The sequence below is a fragment of the Pseudophryne corroboree genome, chromosome 2 (assembly GCF_028390025.1).
Source record: "Pseudophryne corroboree isolate aPseCor3 chromosome 2, aPseCor3.hap2, whole genome shotgun sequence".
In the NCBI taxonomy this organism is placed as follows: Eukaryota; Metazoa; Chordata; class Amphibia; order Anura; family Myobatrachidae; genus Pseudophryne; species Pseudophryne corroboree.
In genome coordinates, this window is record NC_086445.1 from 428,910,129 (window position 1) to 428,930,016 (window position 19,888).

Consider the following 19,888-nt stretch of genomic DNA (forward strand, 5'->3'; position numbering starts at 1 on the left):
CCTTATATAGAATCCGAGTCTCGCGATAGAATCCGAGCCTCGCGAGAATCCGACAGCGTCATGATGACGTTCGGGCGCGCTCGGGTTAACCGAGCAAGGCGGGAAGATCCGAGTCGCTCGGACCCGTGAAAAAAAACATGAAGTTCGGGCGGGTTCGGATTCAGAGAAACCGAACCCGCTCATCTCTAGTGATACTGTCGTATATGTCCAGTGATATTGCCATATATGTCTTGTTGTTTTGCAATATAAATCCAGTGATACTGCCGTATATGTCCAGTAATACTGCCGTATATGTCCAGTGATACTGCATTATATGTCCACTGGTACTGCTGTATAAATCCAGTGGAAATAGCGTATAAATTCAGTCCAGTGATACTGCTGTATATGTCCAGTGGTGCTGGCATAAAAATCCAGTCCAGTGATACTGCCGTATATGTCCAGTGGTACAGCCATATAATTCCAGTGATACTGCCGTATAATTCCATTGGTACTGGCATATAAATCCAGTGGTACTGGCATATAAATCCAGTCCAGTAATACTGCTGTATATGTCCAGTGGTACTGCCATATAATTTCAGTGATACTGCCGTACATGTCCAGTGTTACTGCTGTATATGTTCAGTGGTAATGGTGTATTAATCCAGTCCAGTGATACTGCCATATATGTCCAGTGGGAAAGCCGTATAAATCCAGTGATACTGCCATATATGTCCACTGGTATAGGAATATAAATACAGTCCATTGATACTGTCATATATGTCTTGTGGTACTGCCATATACTGTAAATCCACTGGTATTGGCATATAAATCCAGTCCAGTGATACTGCCGTATATGTCCAATGGTACTGCCATATGAATACAGTGATACCGCCGTATATGTCCAGTGGTACTGCCGTATAAATCCAGTGGTACTCGCATAAAAAGCCAGTCTGGTGATATTGCCGTATATGTCCAGTGGTACTGCTGTATAAATTGAGTGATACTGGCGTATATGTCCAGTGGTACTGCCGTATAAATCCAGTGGGATTGGCGTATAAATCCAATCCAGTGAAACTGGCGTATATGTACAGTGGTACTGCCATATAATTTTAGTATTACTGCCTTATAATTCCAGTGGTACTGGCGTATAAGTCCAGTGGTACTGGCGAATAAATCCAGTCCAGTGTTACTGCCGTATAACTCCAGTGGTACTGCCATATAATTCCAGTGATTCTGCCATTTAATTCTAGTGATTCTGCCATTTAATTCCAGTGATACTGCTGTAAAATTCCAGTGGTACTGGCGCATAAATCCACTGATACTGCCATATAAATCCAGTTCAGTGGTACTGCCGTATAAATCCAGTGGTACTGCTGTATAATTCCAGTTATACTGCTTATAATTTCAGTGATAATGTCACATAATTCCAGTAGTACTGGTGTATAAAGAGTGATACTTCTGTATAAATCCAGTCCAGTGGTACTGGCAAATAAATCCAGTGGGACTGGAGTATACATCTAGTCAAGTGATACTGCCATATAATTCCAGTGATATTGCCTTATAAGTCCAGTGGCACTGCCATATAAGTCCAGTGATACTGCCATATAAATCCAGTCAGGTGGTACTGCCGTATAAGTCCAGTTATACTGCCGTATAATTCCAGTCACACTGCTGTATAATTCCATTGGTACTCGTGTATAAATTCAGTGGTACTGCCTTATAAATCCAGTTCAGTGATACTGCCGTATAAGTCCAGTGGTACTGCTGTATAATTCCAGTGATACTGCCGTATATGTCCAGTGATACTGCTGTATAATTCCAGTGGTACTGCCTTATAATTCCAGTGATACTGCGGTATAATTCCTTTGGTACTGTCATATAATTCCAGCGGTAGTGTCATATAAATCCAGCCCAGTAATACTGCCGTATATATGTCCAGTGTTACTGCCGTATAATTCCAGTAGTACTGCCATGTAATTCTAGTGATACTGACGTATAATTCAAGTGAAAAAGGCAAATAAATCCAGTCCAGTGATGCTGCCATATATGTCAAGTGGTACTGACATATATTTCCAGTGATACTGCCGTATATGTCCAGTGGTCATGCCGTATTTGTCCAGTGGTACTGGCATATAAATCCAGTCCAGTGATATTGCCGTATGTGTCCAGTGATACTGCCGTACATGTCAACTGATACTGCTGTATATGTTTACTGGTACTGCTGAATAAATCCAGTGTTACTGGCATATAAATCCAGTCCAGTGATACTGCCGTATATGTCCAGTGTTACAGCCATATAATTCCACTAATACTGCCGTATAATTCCAGTGGTACTGGCATATAAATCTAGTGATACTGGTGTATAAATCCAGTCCGGTGATACTGACATATATGTCCAGTGGTACTGCCATATAATTCTAGTTATACTGCCATATATGTCCAGTGGTACTGCCATATATATCCAGTGATACTGGCGTATAAATCCAGTCTAGTGATACTGCCGTATATGTCCAGTGATACTGCCGTATATATATCCAGAGGTACTGCCATATAAATCTAGTGATACTGCCGTATATGTCCAGTGATATTGCCATATATGTCCAGTGATACTGCCGTATATGTCTACTGGTACTGCCGTATAAATCCAGTGTTATGGTGTATAAATCCAGTCTAGTGATACTACCGTATATGTCCAGTGGCACTGGCATAAAAATCCAGTCCAGAGATACTGCTGTATATGTCCAGTGGTACTACCATATAATTCCAGTGATACTGCCGTATAATTCCAGTGGCACTGGCATATAAATCCAGTGGTACTGGCATTTTTATACAGTCCAGTAATACAGCCCGTATATGTCCAGTGGTACTGCCGTATAATTCCAGTGGTACTGCCGTATAAATCTAGTGGTACTACCGTATAATTCCAGTGATACTGCCATATAATTCCAGTGGTACTGTTGTATAATTCCAGTGATACTTCCATATAATTCCAGTGGTACTTCCGTATAAGTCCAGTCCCGTGGTGCTGCCATATAAATTCAGTGGTGCTGTCCTGTGCTGTATATTATTTACTCCAAGTAAAAGTGTTATTAATATTTAATCCAAATAATTTTGACAGGGTTTGCCCTATGTGGTGTAGAGGTACGATCTCCTGTACTTCATACTGTTATATAACTCTCGAAAAATAATGGAGAACAAAAATTTGGAGGATAAAATATGGAAAGAACAAGAACCACTTCCTCCTAGTGCTGAAGCTGCTGCCATTTTTCATGACATGGATGATGAAATGCCATTAATGTCATCTTGCACTTCTTTTTTTTCTTTGCATCATATGCTGTTTGAGACCTGTTTTTTAAATCTGCCATCCTGTCTGCCACTGCAGTGCCACTCCTAGACGGGCCAGGTGTTTGTGCCGCACACTTCTGTTGCTTAGATTAGTCATCCAGCCACCTCGGTGCAACCTTTTGGCCTAAAAACAATATTGTGATGTGTGATTTTTTTTCAGAATAGACTGGAAATGAGTGGAAATTTATGTTATTGAGGTTAATAATACCGTAGGATCAAAATTACCCACAAATTGTGTGATTTTAGCTGTTTTTATGTTTTTTTTCAAAATCATCCAGATCCAAAACCAAAACCAAAACACGAAAGGGTGGTTTTGGTAAAACTAATCCAGATCCAAAAACACGAGCATGGAACCAAAACCACAACACAAAACACGAAAAGTGCCCATCGCAAATCTCTAGTGTGGAGTATTTTTTAGTTTGACAGACAAGTTGCACAGTAGGATGACTGGATGAAAGGTAGCCTAGTGTATGGCCATCTTTAGGAAAAATGTTTAGCTCTAGTGACCAGTGTTGCAAAAAGCATGGAACCAGAACCAAAACCAAAACACAAAACACGAAAAGTGCCCATCGCACATCTCTAGTGTGGAGTATTTTTTAGTTTGACAGACAAGTTGCACAGTAGGATGACTGGATGAAAGGTAGCCTAGTGTATGGCCATCTTTAGGAAAAATGTTTAGCTCTAGTGACCAGTGTTGCAAAAAGCATGGAACCAGAACCAAAACCAAAACACAAAACACGAAAAGTGCCCGCCGCACATCTCTAGTTATCATGGGTGTAGGTACTATAGGTGCAGGGGATGCGACTGCTATGGGACCCAAGTTGTCTCCTGGGGCCCGAGCGTTCCCTGCACCTATTTGCTGAGTGAGCCCTGCCGCTTACATCTTTCACCTTTAGGTGTGCTGCTGCACTGCAGCCACACCTGCTCACCCGGCCGCCAGCTCCGCCTCTCCTGAGTACTAACTTATGCTGGGAGGAGGCATGGCTGAGTCTGCAGGGACATCCCTGGACCGCGGCCATGCCTCCTCCAAGCGATGAGGTGGAGCCGCGCTGGCCGGGAGAGCGGATGAGGCGGCAGTGCAGCCCCAATGGTGAGTGCTGTGGGGAAGGGGTTCTTTGGAGTAATCCACGGGGGGCACATGCTGTGGCAGCGGCGAGAGGCAGGCCTGTTCCACGGTATGGAGGTATGCAATGGGGCTCCATCTGGCATAGCTACATCCCTGCTGCTTATAAAGGCACAGTTGTAATATGAATGTACTGCATTGTGCAAGTATAGATATTTGTTAATAGCTAGTGGATATTCTCACTGCTTAACTTGTTAATGTAGTCACATTAATAAAAGTTATGCATAGAAAATACATTTTTATATTTTTTTTAAATAACATTGTATTTCCAATAGTTTTCTGGCTATTGCACTAAAGATTGTTTTAGAAAGTAATTATGTTTATAGAAATGAAAACAGAAAGGAGTAGAGAGGCAGGAGTGAAGGTAATTAAGCATTAAATAATGTGTAAGTCTGTTCATTTTTGTCTTGATTATATTTTTATAGGCTTGGCCATGGAACCGATATGGTTGTTACTGTTGTTGTCAGCTTACCAGTTGCCAGTGGGTGCACAGTTTAATGGATACAATTGTGATGCCAACCATCATAGCAGATTTCCAGGTAAGATGCTTTATAAAACTGATGTGTAGATAGGAACACTGAACTCTGCGTTAGGTCTCTCCTATTAATACTATATTCTCAGTATTTGTACAGCATCTCTCTAGTTAAAAAAAACTAATGCATATACATTTTCATCAAAGGAACAAGAAACTATATAAAAATCAATTATTTATAATATTTGAGTTGGCTAAGTTGGTTCCCTCATTTAGGGATCAGGTTCCAGACTGTGCACTTGAATTATACATTATACATATGTTACCTTATACTGCATGGGACTATAGTGTATTTTCTGCAGTGCATTGCTGTTATTAATCTAGTACATTATTTTGCAAGCCCTAGCTGTATGTACTATGGAGCTAATTCAACAAGGAACGCAAAACTGCAAACATTGCGAAAATCCGTAAAGTCTGAGACAAAAAATACAACTTCTGAGACATAGAAAAACTGCATATGCACTACGAAAACTAGGCGTGTAGGGGGCATACTAATGGGTTGGAATCTTAAAAACTACGAGCAGGGGCGTGTTGTGGGCGTATACAGATTTTAGATAGGCGGAGCATACACATTTTTTACAACTGAACGCACATTTATGGTATGCAGTTTCTGAGTGACTACAGGTCAACCTTAAAATCTGCACACGCTGACCTCAGTTGTAGAATGTTCAATGTATACTGCAATCATTGCTTCATTACACCCAGCTGAAGCAGCTCACACTGCTGACCACAATTCAATTTATTCAGCTGCATTGAAACTTCACAACATGTAAGGGAGCTTTAAACTATTTAACGCATGTATTACTCTAAAATATATGTTAGTAGTAACCATACTTGCCTACCTGACCCACTCCATGAGGGAGAAAATGCTCTGTTCCTGGACTTTCCCGGTAATGTATGATTGCCATCACCTGTGGTGAGCTAGTTAATTGATAAGAAAGGTGTTTCACCACAGGTGATGGCAATCATACATTACCAGGAAAGTCCAGGAACAGAGCATTTTCTCTCTCATGGAGAGGGTCAGGTAGGCAAGTATGGTAGTAACCTAATAATTCTTTAAGTTAATAAAAATGGAGGTTTGTCAAGAACACACTTCTTTTCCTACAAACATGTACAATAACATTTACAAGCAAGTTTTTTTTTGTTTGTTTGGTTAATGGCTTTTAGTTTAAAAGCTGAGTTTTTTTTATGATTTAAAGCAACAAACAATTATTATCTTCAAAAATCATACCCACATACATGTGTAAGGTTTTTGTTTTTGTTTTTCCCTTGACAAAGAAATATATGTTCAGTAACATCACCACAATAATTGTGATTTCGTGGACATTTTTTTTATGCACCACTTTTTTTTATATTTTCACATTAAACAATAACATAAGGAATGTTAATAATAACAAAGAAACATTAATATGTCATGTATGTAAACTTTCAACATAAAAAAAACTATTTTTTTTCCTTTTTCCGCCTGCGTTTGTGGATTCACTAGCGGAAAAAGCTTGTCTTGTTGTTTGACGCATCCTGTCAGTAGGCATGGTTGGCTCAATGTTATGTGTGGCTGATGTTAAATTGTGACATTAGAAACCATTAAGCAAAAAATGCAACTAAGTGTAAGTTTTTGTGCAAAAAATGCAGATTATTAAATCAAATCGCAAATTTGATAAGTCCACCTTTTTTATGTAACATTAAATTAGTGTTGCAGATTTTCCATTTTGGCGTGTTTTCGCAATTTTGCGATTGGTCGCAGTTTTTGCTAATTTGTACTTTTTACGATCCTTACTGAATTAGTCCCTATATGTACTGCATATTTATAATGGGGCCCAGACCATGCACTCTCTAATGCAGGGGTGGGGAACCTTTTTTCAACCAAGGGCCATTTGGATATTTATAAAATCCTTGAAGGGCCATACAAAAATTATCAACTTAAAAATTACCCTGCCCCCCAGTAGTTCTGCCCCTTAGAGGTACGGAGTGCGCACGCCAAAGGCATGCGCGCCAAAAAATGGGTGTGGCCAATTAAAATGGGACATGATACACATATGCCCCCAATAGTGATTCACAAATACCACCACAGTGCCAGATACACAATTGCCCCCACAGTGCCAGATGCACAGTTGCCCCCACAGTGCCAGATCCACAAATGCCCCCACAGTGCCAGATCCACAAATTCCCCCACAGTGCCAGATCCACAAATGCCCCCACAGTGCCAGATCCACAAATTCCCCCACAGTGCCAGATCCACATATGACCCCACAGTGCCAGATCCACAAATGCCCCCTCAGTGCTAGATACACAAATGCCTCACAGTGCCAGATACACAAATGCCCCCACAGTGCCAGATCCACAAATTCCCCCACAGTGCCAGATCCACAAATGCCCCCACAGTGCCAGGTATACAAATACCCCCACAGTGCCAGGTATACAAATGCCCCCTCAGTGCCAGATCTACAAATGCCCACACAGTGCAAGATACACAAATTCCCCCACAGTGCCAGATCCACAAATGCCCCCACAGTGCCAGATCCATAAATGCCCCCACAGTGCCAGATTCACAAATGCCCTGACAGTGCCAGGTATACAAATTCCCCCACAGTCTCAGGTATACAAATACCTCCACAGTGCCAAATACACAAATGTCCTCACAGTGCCAGATACACAAATTCTCCCACAGAGCCCCCCTACCCCACTATGCTACTTACCGCTGCTATTCCGTCTTGCAGCATGTCTCAGCTGTCAGGGGGTCAGGACAGGGAGGAGAGCACGGCTATGTCGGGCAGCGGCATGTTTGACCTCAAACCAACCACCGGTTTGTGAGACAATCAGAGCTCGTGGACCGGCAGCGGTGGCTCCTGATTGGCTGCTGATCCACGAGCTCTGATTGGCTCACAAACTGGCAGCAGGTTTGTGATCTTACCCGCCGCTGCTGCCAGATGTGTAGCTGCGCTCTCCTCCCTGCCCTGACAGCTGAGACACACCACCACCAGACTGAGCGGATGGGCCGGAACAAACGGGCTTTGCGTGCCTTATACGACCTGTGGGCCGGAGGTTCCCCACCCCTGCTCTAATGGTTAGCCAAACCTCTGTGGTGGCTGTCCACACCCCCTCTGGAGACTGGCATATCCCTAAACATGGATCCCTGCAACTGCATTCCCCCAGTGGTCCCTTAATGCCCCAGTCCGACACAGTGCATAGATGCATATAACTTTGCATTAAGATGAATATCCACATCTTGCATGTAACACTGAATTGGCGCTTGTGAGAGCTGGTTTAGAATAGAATACAGTTTGCACACAGAGCTATGGGTGTAGTAGGGTATGCCGGCGGCCTGGCTCCCGGCGACCAGCATACCGGCGCTGGAAGCCTGACCGCCGGCATACCAACAGCGTGGCAAGCACAAGTGAGCCCCTTGCGGGCTCCTTGCGCTCGCCATGCTGTGGGCACGGTGGCGCTCTATGCGTGCCACACTATTTATTCTCCCTCCAGGGGAGTTGTGGACCACAAGAGGGAGAAAAAGTGCCAGTATGCCGGCTGTCGGGATTCCGGCGCCAGTATACTGTGCGCCGGTATCCCGACAGCCAGCCACCTGAAGACCACCTCAGAGTTACAAGTAATTAAAATTTTACTGTCTTTATGAAGTTTCATTATGATTTTATCTTTTCTTACATAATGTATTACTTCAAGTGAGATTGATTATTATAAAGCTTCTTTTTTATTGTTAATATTGTTATTATATTGAAAATGCATAGACTGTATCAGAAAAAATAAATAAATAAGCACAAACACAATAAGATTGGAATTGGCTAAGTACTGTGGCTGATGCAGGGAGAGCACAATGGGGGTCATTCCGAGTTGATCGCACATAGCAACTTTTTGCTGCTTTTGCAATCAACCTGACGCCGACTATGGGGGAGTGTATTTTAGCATAGCAGGGCATGTGAATGCTTGTGCAGCCCTGCTATGCTAAAAAAGTTTCACGTAAAACAAGACCAGCCCTAGACCTACTTACCATTTGCGACGGATCCAGCGATGCAGGTCCCAGATTTGATGTCAGATATCCATCCTCAAAATGCCTGGACACGCCTACGTTTGCTGGACCACTCCCGGAAAACAGTCAGTTGACACCCCGACATGCCTTCCTCCTGTCAATCTTCTTGTGGTCGCCGCTGCGACCGCTTTCCTCCCGGCGTCATTGGCCGCAACAGCATGCATGCGCAATGCGAGCACTGCGCATGTGCAGTTCTGACCCGATCACAATGCTGCAAAGAAGTGCAGCATGCGATCAGGTCGGAATGACCCCCAATGTCTGTTAGTGTGGTGTATTTTGCATATTTTCATACTGCATATGCACAGAAAGAAAATACATACAAATTGCGTGGGATTAGCCCGTTACCCAGGATTCTGGCTGGCGGAATTGTCACTGCCAGGATCCCAACTGCCGGCAACTTAACTGCATACCCACTGCACATGTGTCATGACTTTGTTTGTACAGAGTCGCACAATAATTTAGATGCACAGCATCAGAAATACAGTATTTAGAGGAATTCCTGGACAGTGATTGGAAGATAATAGGAGAGTGCCTATTAGAAGGTTGGAAGAGCTTTTAAACTAGGAGCCTGGGGGGAGGGTTTAGCTAGAATCTACGGGACAAACAGGGAGAACAGTAAAGATCTGGGTAAGGAACAACTTGGGGGAGGAGAAGATGGGAGCGAATGATCAGCAGGCAAGGTTATCTACAGGGGTATTGACACCGGAATTACTGACACAGGTATTGTCCGAGATATTCCAAATTTATTACCTACGGATAATTTTCCACAAAAATACAGAATATAGAAAAGGATGTCCATAGCATAAGGGAGGTTACTAACGTCAGTGGGCGGGACATAGAAAGACTTTTTACGTCAAATAATGCTAGTAGTGAGGAAGGAGGTATTAAATATGATGGGGGTGGAAATGGAGGGAGGAGATTAACAATGGGTAAGAGTAATTCTAGAAAGACACTTGTAAATACAGATAAGATACCATTAAAACAAACCGTCAAGGGAAACACTAAGCTAAAATGTATGCTTGCGAATGCAAGAAGCCTATCGGGTAAAATGGGAGAATTGGAATGTCTTGTAGCAAAATTCCAATATGATATTATAAGTATTACGGAAACATAGTGGGATGACTCTCATGACTGGGTTGTGTTTTTGGAGTGTTATTCTGTTTTTAGGAGGGAAAGGGCTACCAAAAGGGGAGGAGGGATATGTCTCTTCATTAAAATATCTCTTAAACCATGCATAATAGATACTATCTACACGGGGATTGGAGATAACGTGGAGTCGCTATGGTTTCAGATCACAAGTGAGGGCACTGAAGCAAAGAAACTAGTCATTGGCACGTGTTACAAGCAACCGGATATCAGCGTACACGAAGAGGAACAATTCTTACAGCAAATAGAAAAAGCAGTAGGAATGGGGGACATCCTAATGTTAGGAGACTTTAACTATCCTGATATAAATTGGAGGATCGATTCGTATTTAAAAACTAGGAGCAGCTGGTTTTTAAATTCATTGAAGGATCAATTCTTGACTCAATTAGTCGAGGACCCAACTAGAGGTAAAACTTTTCTGGACCTAGTTATTACCAATAATGTGGACATTATATCAAACACTAAAGTTGGGGAGACCTTAGGAAACAGCGATCACTATATGATCACTTTTGACATCAGTTTCAAGAAGCATAGCTATAAGGGAACAACCAAAACATTCAACTTTAGAAAAGCTAACTTCAATATGCTGAGACGAGCACTAAACGGTATCGACTGGGAAGAGTTGTTTCATGAAAAAAGGTTAATTAGTGCCGCACAGGACTGTGAAAATTTCTTTATAATGGGCTCTTGAAAAATTTGTCCCTTGTAAACCAACAGTACAAATGCATAGGACACGACTGTATCGGTAATCAAGGAGGTTGTTGGTGGTGCACCCAGAGTCAATGATATATATCGAGGTTACAAAGGAAAAGAGAGACTCTTTGTTGGGGCACGCTTGAAAGACTAAAACTTAACTTTTAATATAAATCTCATTAAAATGTGGTACACCAGATCAACACACGTATATATATTTTTTTTTATAACACTTTTGAGAAAAGGCCATAAACTTGTAATGGTCCCTTCTCCCTTGTGTTGATTTTAAATTATTAAAAGAAAAGATTCTCAATCATGAAATAATTAAGAGTAATCAACCTACAATTAATGTAGTTAATAAAAATGACAGTGACACCTGGGGTGAAAATATTGGAAATTGAATTTAACATAAAGTGCATAGGCATTGCATATGTTGTAAATACGCTGCGATAGTGATCCTTACATATTTACCTATGGAGAAGATATATCCTGGTAAGGGTTAATCTGCTGCTTAAAAGTTTATATGACAATAAGGTACAATGAATGAGAGAACAATTACTTATTGTAGACAAGTAGAGAGTCAGAGAAGCTAAATAAATATCAGAAGGAAAATGTAGGTGTGAAAGTGGTAATGGTCAAAGGTTGCTCCAACACCTCTGCTTGTCACAAACATAGAGATATTGATTACTACACCTGATATTCCCTAGCAGTCTCCCAAATAGGTACTAATCAGGCTATTCACTGCTTAGCTTCCAAGATCAGGCGAGGTTGGGCGTACCCAGTGAAATATGGTAGTAATGACACCTAAATTGTGAATACAGTGGTATATGGTTATTGGCATATACCAAAGGTAGTACCTCTATTTTTCATCATTGTGCGCAGTCCTTCTGTTGCTTCTGCATTGTCGAATGGATGTATGACTGGCATCAATAAATGAGAGAGTACTGGAAAAGAGATATAGAGTCTAGGAAACGTATAGGTTCAGGGCCCGTCTTCTATTATCCACCGTCAGCCACATATAACATGTGGCAGACATAGGAGAGAGAAATGGGTTTCCTGTGCCTGATGAAAAATAAGTATGAAATTACATAGGTATCTTAAGCCCTGACGACAGTAAGAAAATAGGAAACTTAAAAGTTTACTGCTGAAGACATAAAGGGGATTTTTGAAATATTATGAAAAAAAAATTTATATAAAGTAGAAGTGATAATTGAAATTGATAAGTAGCAGATTAGGCAAATCTTAGATAATTAAATGATATAAATTTCATATTATACGATACCAGGAGATGAGTGGGCTGAGCCGTGCACTGCTCAGCTCCACTGGACACAGACGGCCGTTTCACCGGATGGTGGCTTGTTCACTGTGAACAAGCCACCATCCGGTGAAACGGCCGTCTGTGTCCAGTGGAGCTGAGCAGTGCACGGCTCAGCCCACTCATCTCCTGGTATCGTATAATATGAAATTTATATCATTTAATTATCTAAGATTTGCCTAATCTGCTACTTATCAATTTCAATTATTTAATATCACTTCTACTTTATATAATTTTTTTTTCATAATATTTCAAAAATCCCCTTTATGTCTTCAGCAGTAAACTTTTAAGTTTCCTATTTTCTTACTGTCGTCAGGGCTTAAGATACCTATGTAATTTCATACTTATTTTTCATCAGGCACAGGAAACCCATTTCTCTCTCCTATGTCTGCCACATGTTATATGTGGCTGACGGTGGATAATAGAAGACGGGCCCTGAACCTATATGTTTCCTAGACTCTACATCTCTTTTCCAGTACTCTCTCATTTATTGATGCCAGTCATACATCCATTCGACAATGCAGAAGCAACAGAAGGACTGCGCACAAAGATGAAAAATAGAGGTACTACCTTTGGTATATGCCAATAACCATATACCACTGTATTCACAATTTAGGTGTCATTACTACCATATTTCACTGGGTACGCCCAACCTCGCCTGATCTTGGAAGCTAAGCAGTGAATAGCCTGATTAGTACCTATTTGGGAGACTGCTAGGGAATATCAGGTGTAGTAATCAATATCTCTATGTTTGTGACAAGCAGAGGTGTTGGAGCAACCTTTGACCATTACCACTTTCACACCTACATTTTCCTTCTGATATTTATTTAGCTTCTCTGACTCTCTACTTGTCTACAATAAGTAATTGTTCTCTCATTCATTGTACCTTATTGTCATATAAACTTTTAAGCAGCAGATTAACCCTTACCAGGATATATCTTCTCCATAGGTAAATATGTAAGGATCACTATCGCAGCGTATTTACAACATATGCAATGCCTATGCACTTTATGTTAAATTCAATTTCCAATATTTTCACCCCAGGTGTCACTGTCATTTTTATTAACTACATTAATTGTAGGTTGATTACTCTTAATTATTTCATGATTGAGAATCTTTTCTTTTAATAATTTAAAATCAACACAAGGGAGAAGGGACCATTACAAGTTTATGGCCTTTTCTCAAAAGTGTTATAAAAAAATATATATATACGTGTGTTGATCTGGTGTACCACATTTTAATGAGATTTATATTAAAAGTTAAGTTTTAGTCTTTCAAGCGTGCCCCAACAAAGAGTCTCTCTTTTCCTTTGTAACCTCAAGAGTTGTTTCATGGCAAGGACACTCTGGAAATGTGGGATGCTTTAAAAGGATTGCTTGAAAGCAATATTCACAAATTCATTCCAACGCAGTAGTATTAAATACAAACCGATGTGGCTTAATATGGAGGTCAAAGAAGCAATGGCTAATAAGAGGTGTGCTTTTAAAACATTAAAATCTAATGGAGGGGAGGAGTCATTCTGGTTTTACAAGGAATGCAATAAAAGAAGCAAAAAAGTAATAAGAGCAGCTAAAATTGCAAATGAAAAGCAAATCACTATAGAGAGTAAAACCAATCCTAAAAAGTTTTATAAGTATATAAACAGTAAAAGTTTGAAGAAGGAGAACATAGGCCCATTAGAAGATGAATTGGGAGCTTTGACAAATGATGACAAATTAAACGCGGAAATATTTAACAAATTTTTTTCCTCAGTATTCACTAGGGACGATGCGCAGGTGACAGTAGTGCTTAACGACAGTGAAGGTAATGACTCTTGGCTAGATACCTGTTTAAGTGAGGAAGTAGTCGTGGAGAGACTACGTAAAATAAAGATAAATAAATCACCAGGCCCAGACGGTTTTCATCCAAGGGTTATTATGGAGTTTAGGACACAGCTAGCAAAACCCCTATACCTGATTTTCAATAGTTAAGTTAAATCAGGTATGGTACCAAAGGATTGGTGCATAGCTGAGGTAGTGCCTTTATTTAAGAAGGGAACTAAAAATAATACTGGAAACTATAGACCAGTTAGTTTAACCTGTACAGTGGGTAAAATATTAGAAGGCATTTTGAAGGATAGCATAGAGGAGCACCTACAGGCAACTAAGTTTATTACCAAAAGTCAGCATGGGTTTGTAAGGAACAGATCATGTCAAACCAACTTAATTAGCTTCTACGAGGAAGTGAGCAAGAACCTTGACCATGGAAAAGCAGTGGATGTGGTTTACTTAGATTTTGCAAAAGCCTTCGATACAGTGCCACATAGGAGACTGGTACACAAATTAAGGGAACTTGGCCTAGGAAATACTATTTGTACTTGAATAAGTAATTGGCTAGATAACAGGGTACAATGAGTAGTGGTCAATGGAATGTTCTCCAGCTGGGCACCAGTAGTCAGCGGAATACCACAAGGGTCCGTTATTGGCCCACTGCTGTTCATTATATTTATCAATGATCTAGTAATAGGCCTGGAAAGCACAGTGTCAATCTTTGCAGATGACACTAAACTGTTTAAGGTAATTAATTCAGAAACCAATGTGGAGTCGCTACAGAATGACTTAGATAAACTGGAAATCTGGGCGTCTAAATGGAAAATGTGGTTCAACATAGAAAAATGAAAAGTTATGCATTTTGGGACAAAAAACACACTTGCATCCTACACTCTAGATTGAGAAAAATCTAGGGGTAACTATGGTGGAAAAAGATTTGGGGATGCTCATAGATAATAGGCTTAGTAACAGTACACAATGCCAAACTGCAGCAAAGAAGCAAGTTGCGTGCATTAAATGGGGCATTGTGACAAAGGATGAGGATGTAATCTTGCCGTTTTACAAATCATTGGTACGCCCACACCTGGAATATTGTGTTCAGTTCTGAGCCCCATATTACAAAAAAGATATCGGGGAACTAGAAAGAGTTCAAAGACGAACTACTAAATTGATTAAAGGGTTAGAGTCGCTGGAATATGAGGAGAGGCTTACTAGATTAAATATGTATACACTAGAAAAGAGGAGACTAAGAAGAGACATTATTAATATCTTCAAATATGTAAAGGGTCATTACAAGGAGTTAGCGGATTTGTTTATTAAAAGAACTCTGTATAGGATGAGTGGGCACTCACTGAGGCTAGAAGAGAGAAAATTCCGAACACAACATAGGAAAGGGTTCTTCACAATAAGGGGAATAAAGATTTAGAACTCATTGCCGGAGAAGGTAATAATGGCAGACTCTATATGCATTTAAAAACGGATTGGACAAATTTCTAACAGGAAAACGTATCCAGGGCTTTAGCATTTAGCATATTGACATTAAAATTATCTGGGAGTGGTAGGAATCATTGCTGTAAATTTGTATTAAACCATTACTTCAGCATGCACATTATAATATGAACAGATTAACGCAGAATACTGGTTGAACCTGATGGGAATTTTGCCTCTTTTCAACCTCACTGACTATGTAATTATGCAACTATTCAGACCATACTTGCTTACACTCCTTAAAGTTGGGGTAGTCCCCTACACCCCCAAAAGAGCATCCAGATATCCAGGCCCTGACCCACGAAGTGGCACACAGCGTTTCCTCTTCGGGCATCTCCCAGAAAGGAGACTCAAAAAGTAGGTAATTATGATTCAGACCATCAATTATATTCATATGCATACAGTATCATTTAGTTTTCACCTGTTATAAGCATCTTCAGATGTTTATAGCTCTACATATGTACAGGAATATGCAAATGTTGCTTTAATTATTGCTTTTTTTAAATTTGCAGTAATTTTGCCACCAACTCGGCCTAGGTCCCACTATATTTATTAAAATAAAGAATGTACATAGTTATTTTTCAATATTTTATATACTGTATATTGCTTTAGACAAAAAAAAATCCATTGTATATTAAAGAGTTGTAGCAAGTATCTAATCTATACAAATTAACAGGTTTAGCAGAGTTAAATAATTTAATAAATAAGACAGACAGTTTAGGGAAGATAATGATAATTAGAGATGAGCGGGTTTGGTTCTCAGACAACCAAACCCTATCGAACATCACCACCCGAGACCAGATCTGAGTCAGGCTCGGGTTTTCCCACCTGATTCGGAAACCAGAACGAGGCAAAATGTCATCATCCCGCTGTCGGATTCTCGCAGGGTTTGGATTCCATATAAGGGGCCGCGTGTCACCACATTTTTCACTCTGGCATTGGAGAGTGTAGAGAGAGGAGTGGACGTGTCTCCGTCCTCAGTGTCCTCAGTGTCTGTGTCTTGTGCTGCATCTGTCCAGTCACAGTGGCTGTGTCCTCTGCTGCCATATGTCCAGTGCTGCTGTATAAGTCCAGTACAGTGGTGCTGTGTTGTGCTGCATCAGTCCATTGGTGGTGTCTTGTGCTGCATCAGTCAAGTCACAGTGGTGGTGTCCTCTGCTGCCATATGTCCAGTGATGATGTATAAGTTCAGTCCAGTGGTGCTGTGTTGTGCTGCATCAGTCCAGTGGTGGTGTGTTGTGCTGCATCAGTACAGTCACAGTGGTGGTGTCCTCTGCTGCCATTTTTCCAGTGCTGCTGTATAAGTCCAGTCCATTGCAGTAGTGCTGTGTTGTCCTGCATCAGTCCAGTGGTGGTGTCCCTGTGCTGCCGTATATGTCCAGTGGTACTGCCGTATATGTTCAGTGATCCAGTCGTATATGTCCATTAACATTGCCGTATACTGTATGTCCAGCGGTATTGCCGTATAATTCCAGTGATCCTGACGTATAATTACAGTGATCCTGATGTATAGTTACAGTGATCCTGCCATATAATTCCAGTGATCCTGCTGTATAAATCCAGGATCCTGCCTTATATGTCCATTCATACTGCCATCATAGGCGTGCGCATGGGGGGTGCCTGGTGCGCACAGGCACCCCCTAATGTCTGTCACCCCCTCACACCTGCTACTGCAATATCGGCGATCGCCGAGTGTGCTCATTTCTGTCCTCCCGCCCATTGCGCCCGCCACCCCCTCCGCTCAGTCTGGTTGTCATTCATTTGTATGGTGCAGCATCACTGACGTAATCCTACTCCCAGTTCCTCTAACCTGTGGGACATGTCGTGATGATGTCATGCCGCGTGCATGCACGCTCATGCTCCCACCCACGCTCTCTCCTCATCATGTGCCAACGCCACAGAATACAGCGTTCCTCTTGGGAGGAGGACAAGTTCAAATTCAATATCAATATATATTTTGAGAGATTAGGGTATAATCTATGGTAATAAAATATACAAATTTAACATATATTAAACAGATTTTATAGATAGATAGATAGATAGATAGATAGATAGATAGATAGATAGATAGATAGATATTCTCTATATTATACGCCTGATAGGTGGTGCTAGACACGCCCATTAGGTGGTGTTAGACATGCCCAATAGGCTGTGCTAAACACGCTCTTCTAATCGTGCACCCCCTAATAAAATGTCCTGTGCACGCCTATGACTGCCATATATGTCCAGCGGTACTGCCGCATAAATCCAGTGATCCTGCTGTATAATTCCAGTGATCCTATTACAGTGGTACTGGCGTATAAGTCCAGTCCAGTGATACTGCCGTATATGTCTAGTGATACTGCCATATATGTCCGTTGATACTGCCATATATATCCAGCGGTACTCCTGTATATGTCAAGCGGTACTGCTGTATAAATCTAGTGATCCTGCCGTATAATTCCAGTGGTACTGGCATATAAATCCAGTGATCCTGCCGTATAATTGCAGTGATCCTGCCATATAAATCCAGTAATCCTGTCGTATAATTCCAGTGGTACTGGTGTATAAATCCAGTGATCCTGCTGATTAAGTCCAGTGTTCTTGCTGTATATGTCCATTGATACTGCCGTATATGTCCAGCGGTACTGCCGTATAAATCCAGTGATCTTGCCATATAATTCCAGTGATCCTGCCGTATAATTCCAGTGATCCTATTACAGTGGTACTGGCGTATAAGTCCAGTCCAGTGATACTGCCGTATATGTCTAGTGATACTGCCATATATGTCCATTGATACTGCCATATATATCCAGCGGTACTCCCGTATATATGTCAAGCGGTACTGCTGTATAAATCCAGTGATCCTGCCGTATAATTCCAGTGGTACTGGCTTATAAATCCAGTGATCCTGGAATATAATTGCAGTGATCCTGCCATATAAATCCAGTAATCCTGTCGTATAATTTCAGTGGTACTGGTCTATTAGTCCAGTGATCCTGCTGATTAAGTCCAGTGTTCCTGCTGTATATGTCCATTGATACTGCCGTATATGTCCAGCGGTACTGCCGTATAAATCCAGTGATCCTGCCATATAATTCCAATGATCCTGCCATATAATTCCAGTGATCCTGCTGCATAATTCCAGTGGTACTGGCATATAAATCCAGTGATCCTGCCATATAATTACAGTGGTACTGGCATAGAAGTCCAGTGATACTGCCGTATATGTTCAGTGATACTGCCGTATATGTCCAGCAGTACTGCCGTATATGTCTAGCGGTACTGCCGTATAAAAACAGTAATCCTGCCGTATAATTACAGTGATCCTGCTGTATAATTCCAGTGGTCCTGCCGTATAACTCCAATGATCCTGCCGTATAATTCCAGTGATCCTGACATATAATTCCAGTGGTTCTGGCATATAAATCCAGTGATCCTCCCGTATAAATCCAGTGATCCTGCCTTATATGTCCATTGACACTGCCGTATATGTCCAGCAGTACTGCCGTATATATCCAGTGATCCTGCCATATAATTTCAGTGATCCCGCCATATAATTCCAGTATTACTGGCATATAAATCCATTGATCCTTCCATATAATTACAGTGGTACTGGCGTATAAGTCCAGTCCAGTAATACTGCCGTATATGTCCAATGATACTGCGGTATTTGTCCATTGATACTGCCATATATGTCCAGCCAGCGGTACTGCTGTATATGTCCAGCGGTACTGCCTTATAAATCCAGTGATCCTGCCGTATAATTCCAGTGATACTGGCATATAACTCAAGTGATCCTGCCGTATAATAACAGTGATCCTGCCATATAATTCCAGTGATCCTGCCGAATATTTGCAGTGATCCTGCCGTATAAGTCCAGTGATCCTGCTGTATAATTACAGTGGTACTAGCATATAAATCCAGTGATCCTGCTGTCTATGTCCAGTGATCCTGCCATATAATTCCAGGTTATACTGGCGTATAAGTACAGTGATCCTTCCGTATAAATCCAGTGATCCTATCGTATATGTCCATTGATACTGCAGTATATGTTGAGCGGTACTGCCATATAAATCCAGTGATTCTGCTGTATAAGTCCAGTGATCCTGCCATATATGTCCATTGATACTGCCGTACATGTCCAGCGGTACTGTCGTATAAATCCAGTGATTCTGCTGTGTAAGTACAGTGATCCTACTGTATAATTCCAGTGATCCTGTCATATAATTCCAGTGGTACTGGCGTATAAATCCAGTGATTTTGCCGAATAATTACAGTGGTACTAGCGTATAAATCCAATCCAGTGATATTGCTTTATATTAGAGATGAGCGCCTGAAATTTTTCGGGTTTTGTGTTTTGGTTTTGGGTTCGGTTCCGCGGCCGTGTTTTGGGTTCGAACGCGTTTTGGCAAAACCTCACCGAATTTTTTTTGTC

General features: G+C 41.2%; 1 protein-coding gene and 2 pseudogenes across 1 annotated transcript in view; 2 read left to right on the forward strand and 1 right to left on the reverse strand.

Annotated features, from left to right (window-relative positions):
* The window catches only part of ZPLD1 (zona pellucida like domain containing 1), a 296,759-nt gene that overhangs the window by 91,747 nt on the left and 185,124 nt on the right, over positions 1-19,888 (forward strand). Inside the window, exon 2 of the mRNA XM_063957147.1 lies at positions 4,873-4,986. Within this exon, the coding sequence (XP_063813217.1) occupies positions 4,881-4,986 (106 nt within the window). The 5' untranslated portion in view covers positions 4,873-4,880. The remainder of the gene's footprint in view (positions 1-4,872; positions 4,987-19,888) is intronic.
* On the reverse strand, positions 11,542-11,660 carry LOC135052424 (5S ribosomal RNA; annotated as a pseudogene).
* Positions 12,796-12,914, forward strand: LOC135052425 (5S ribosomal RNA; annotated as a pseudogene).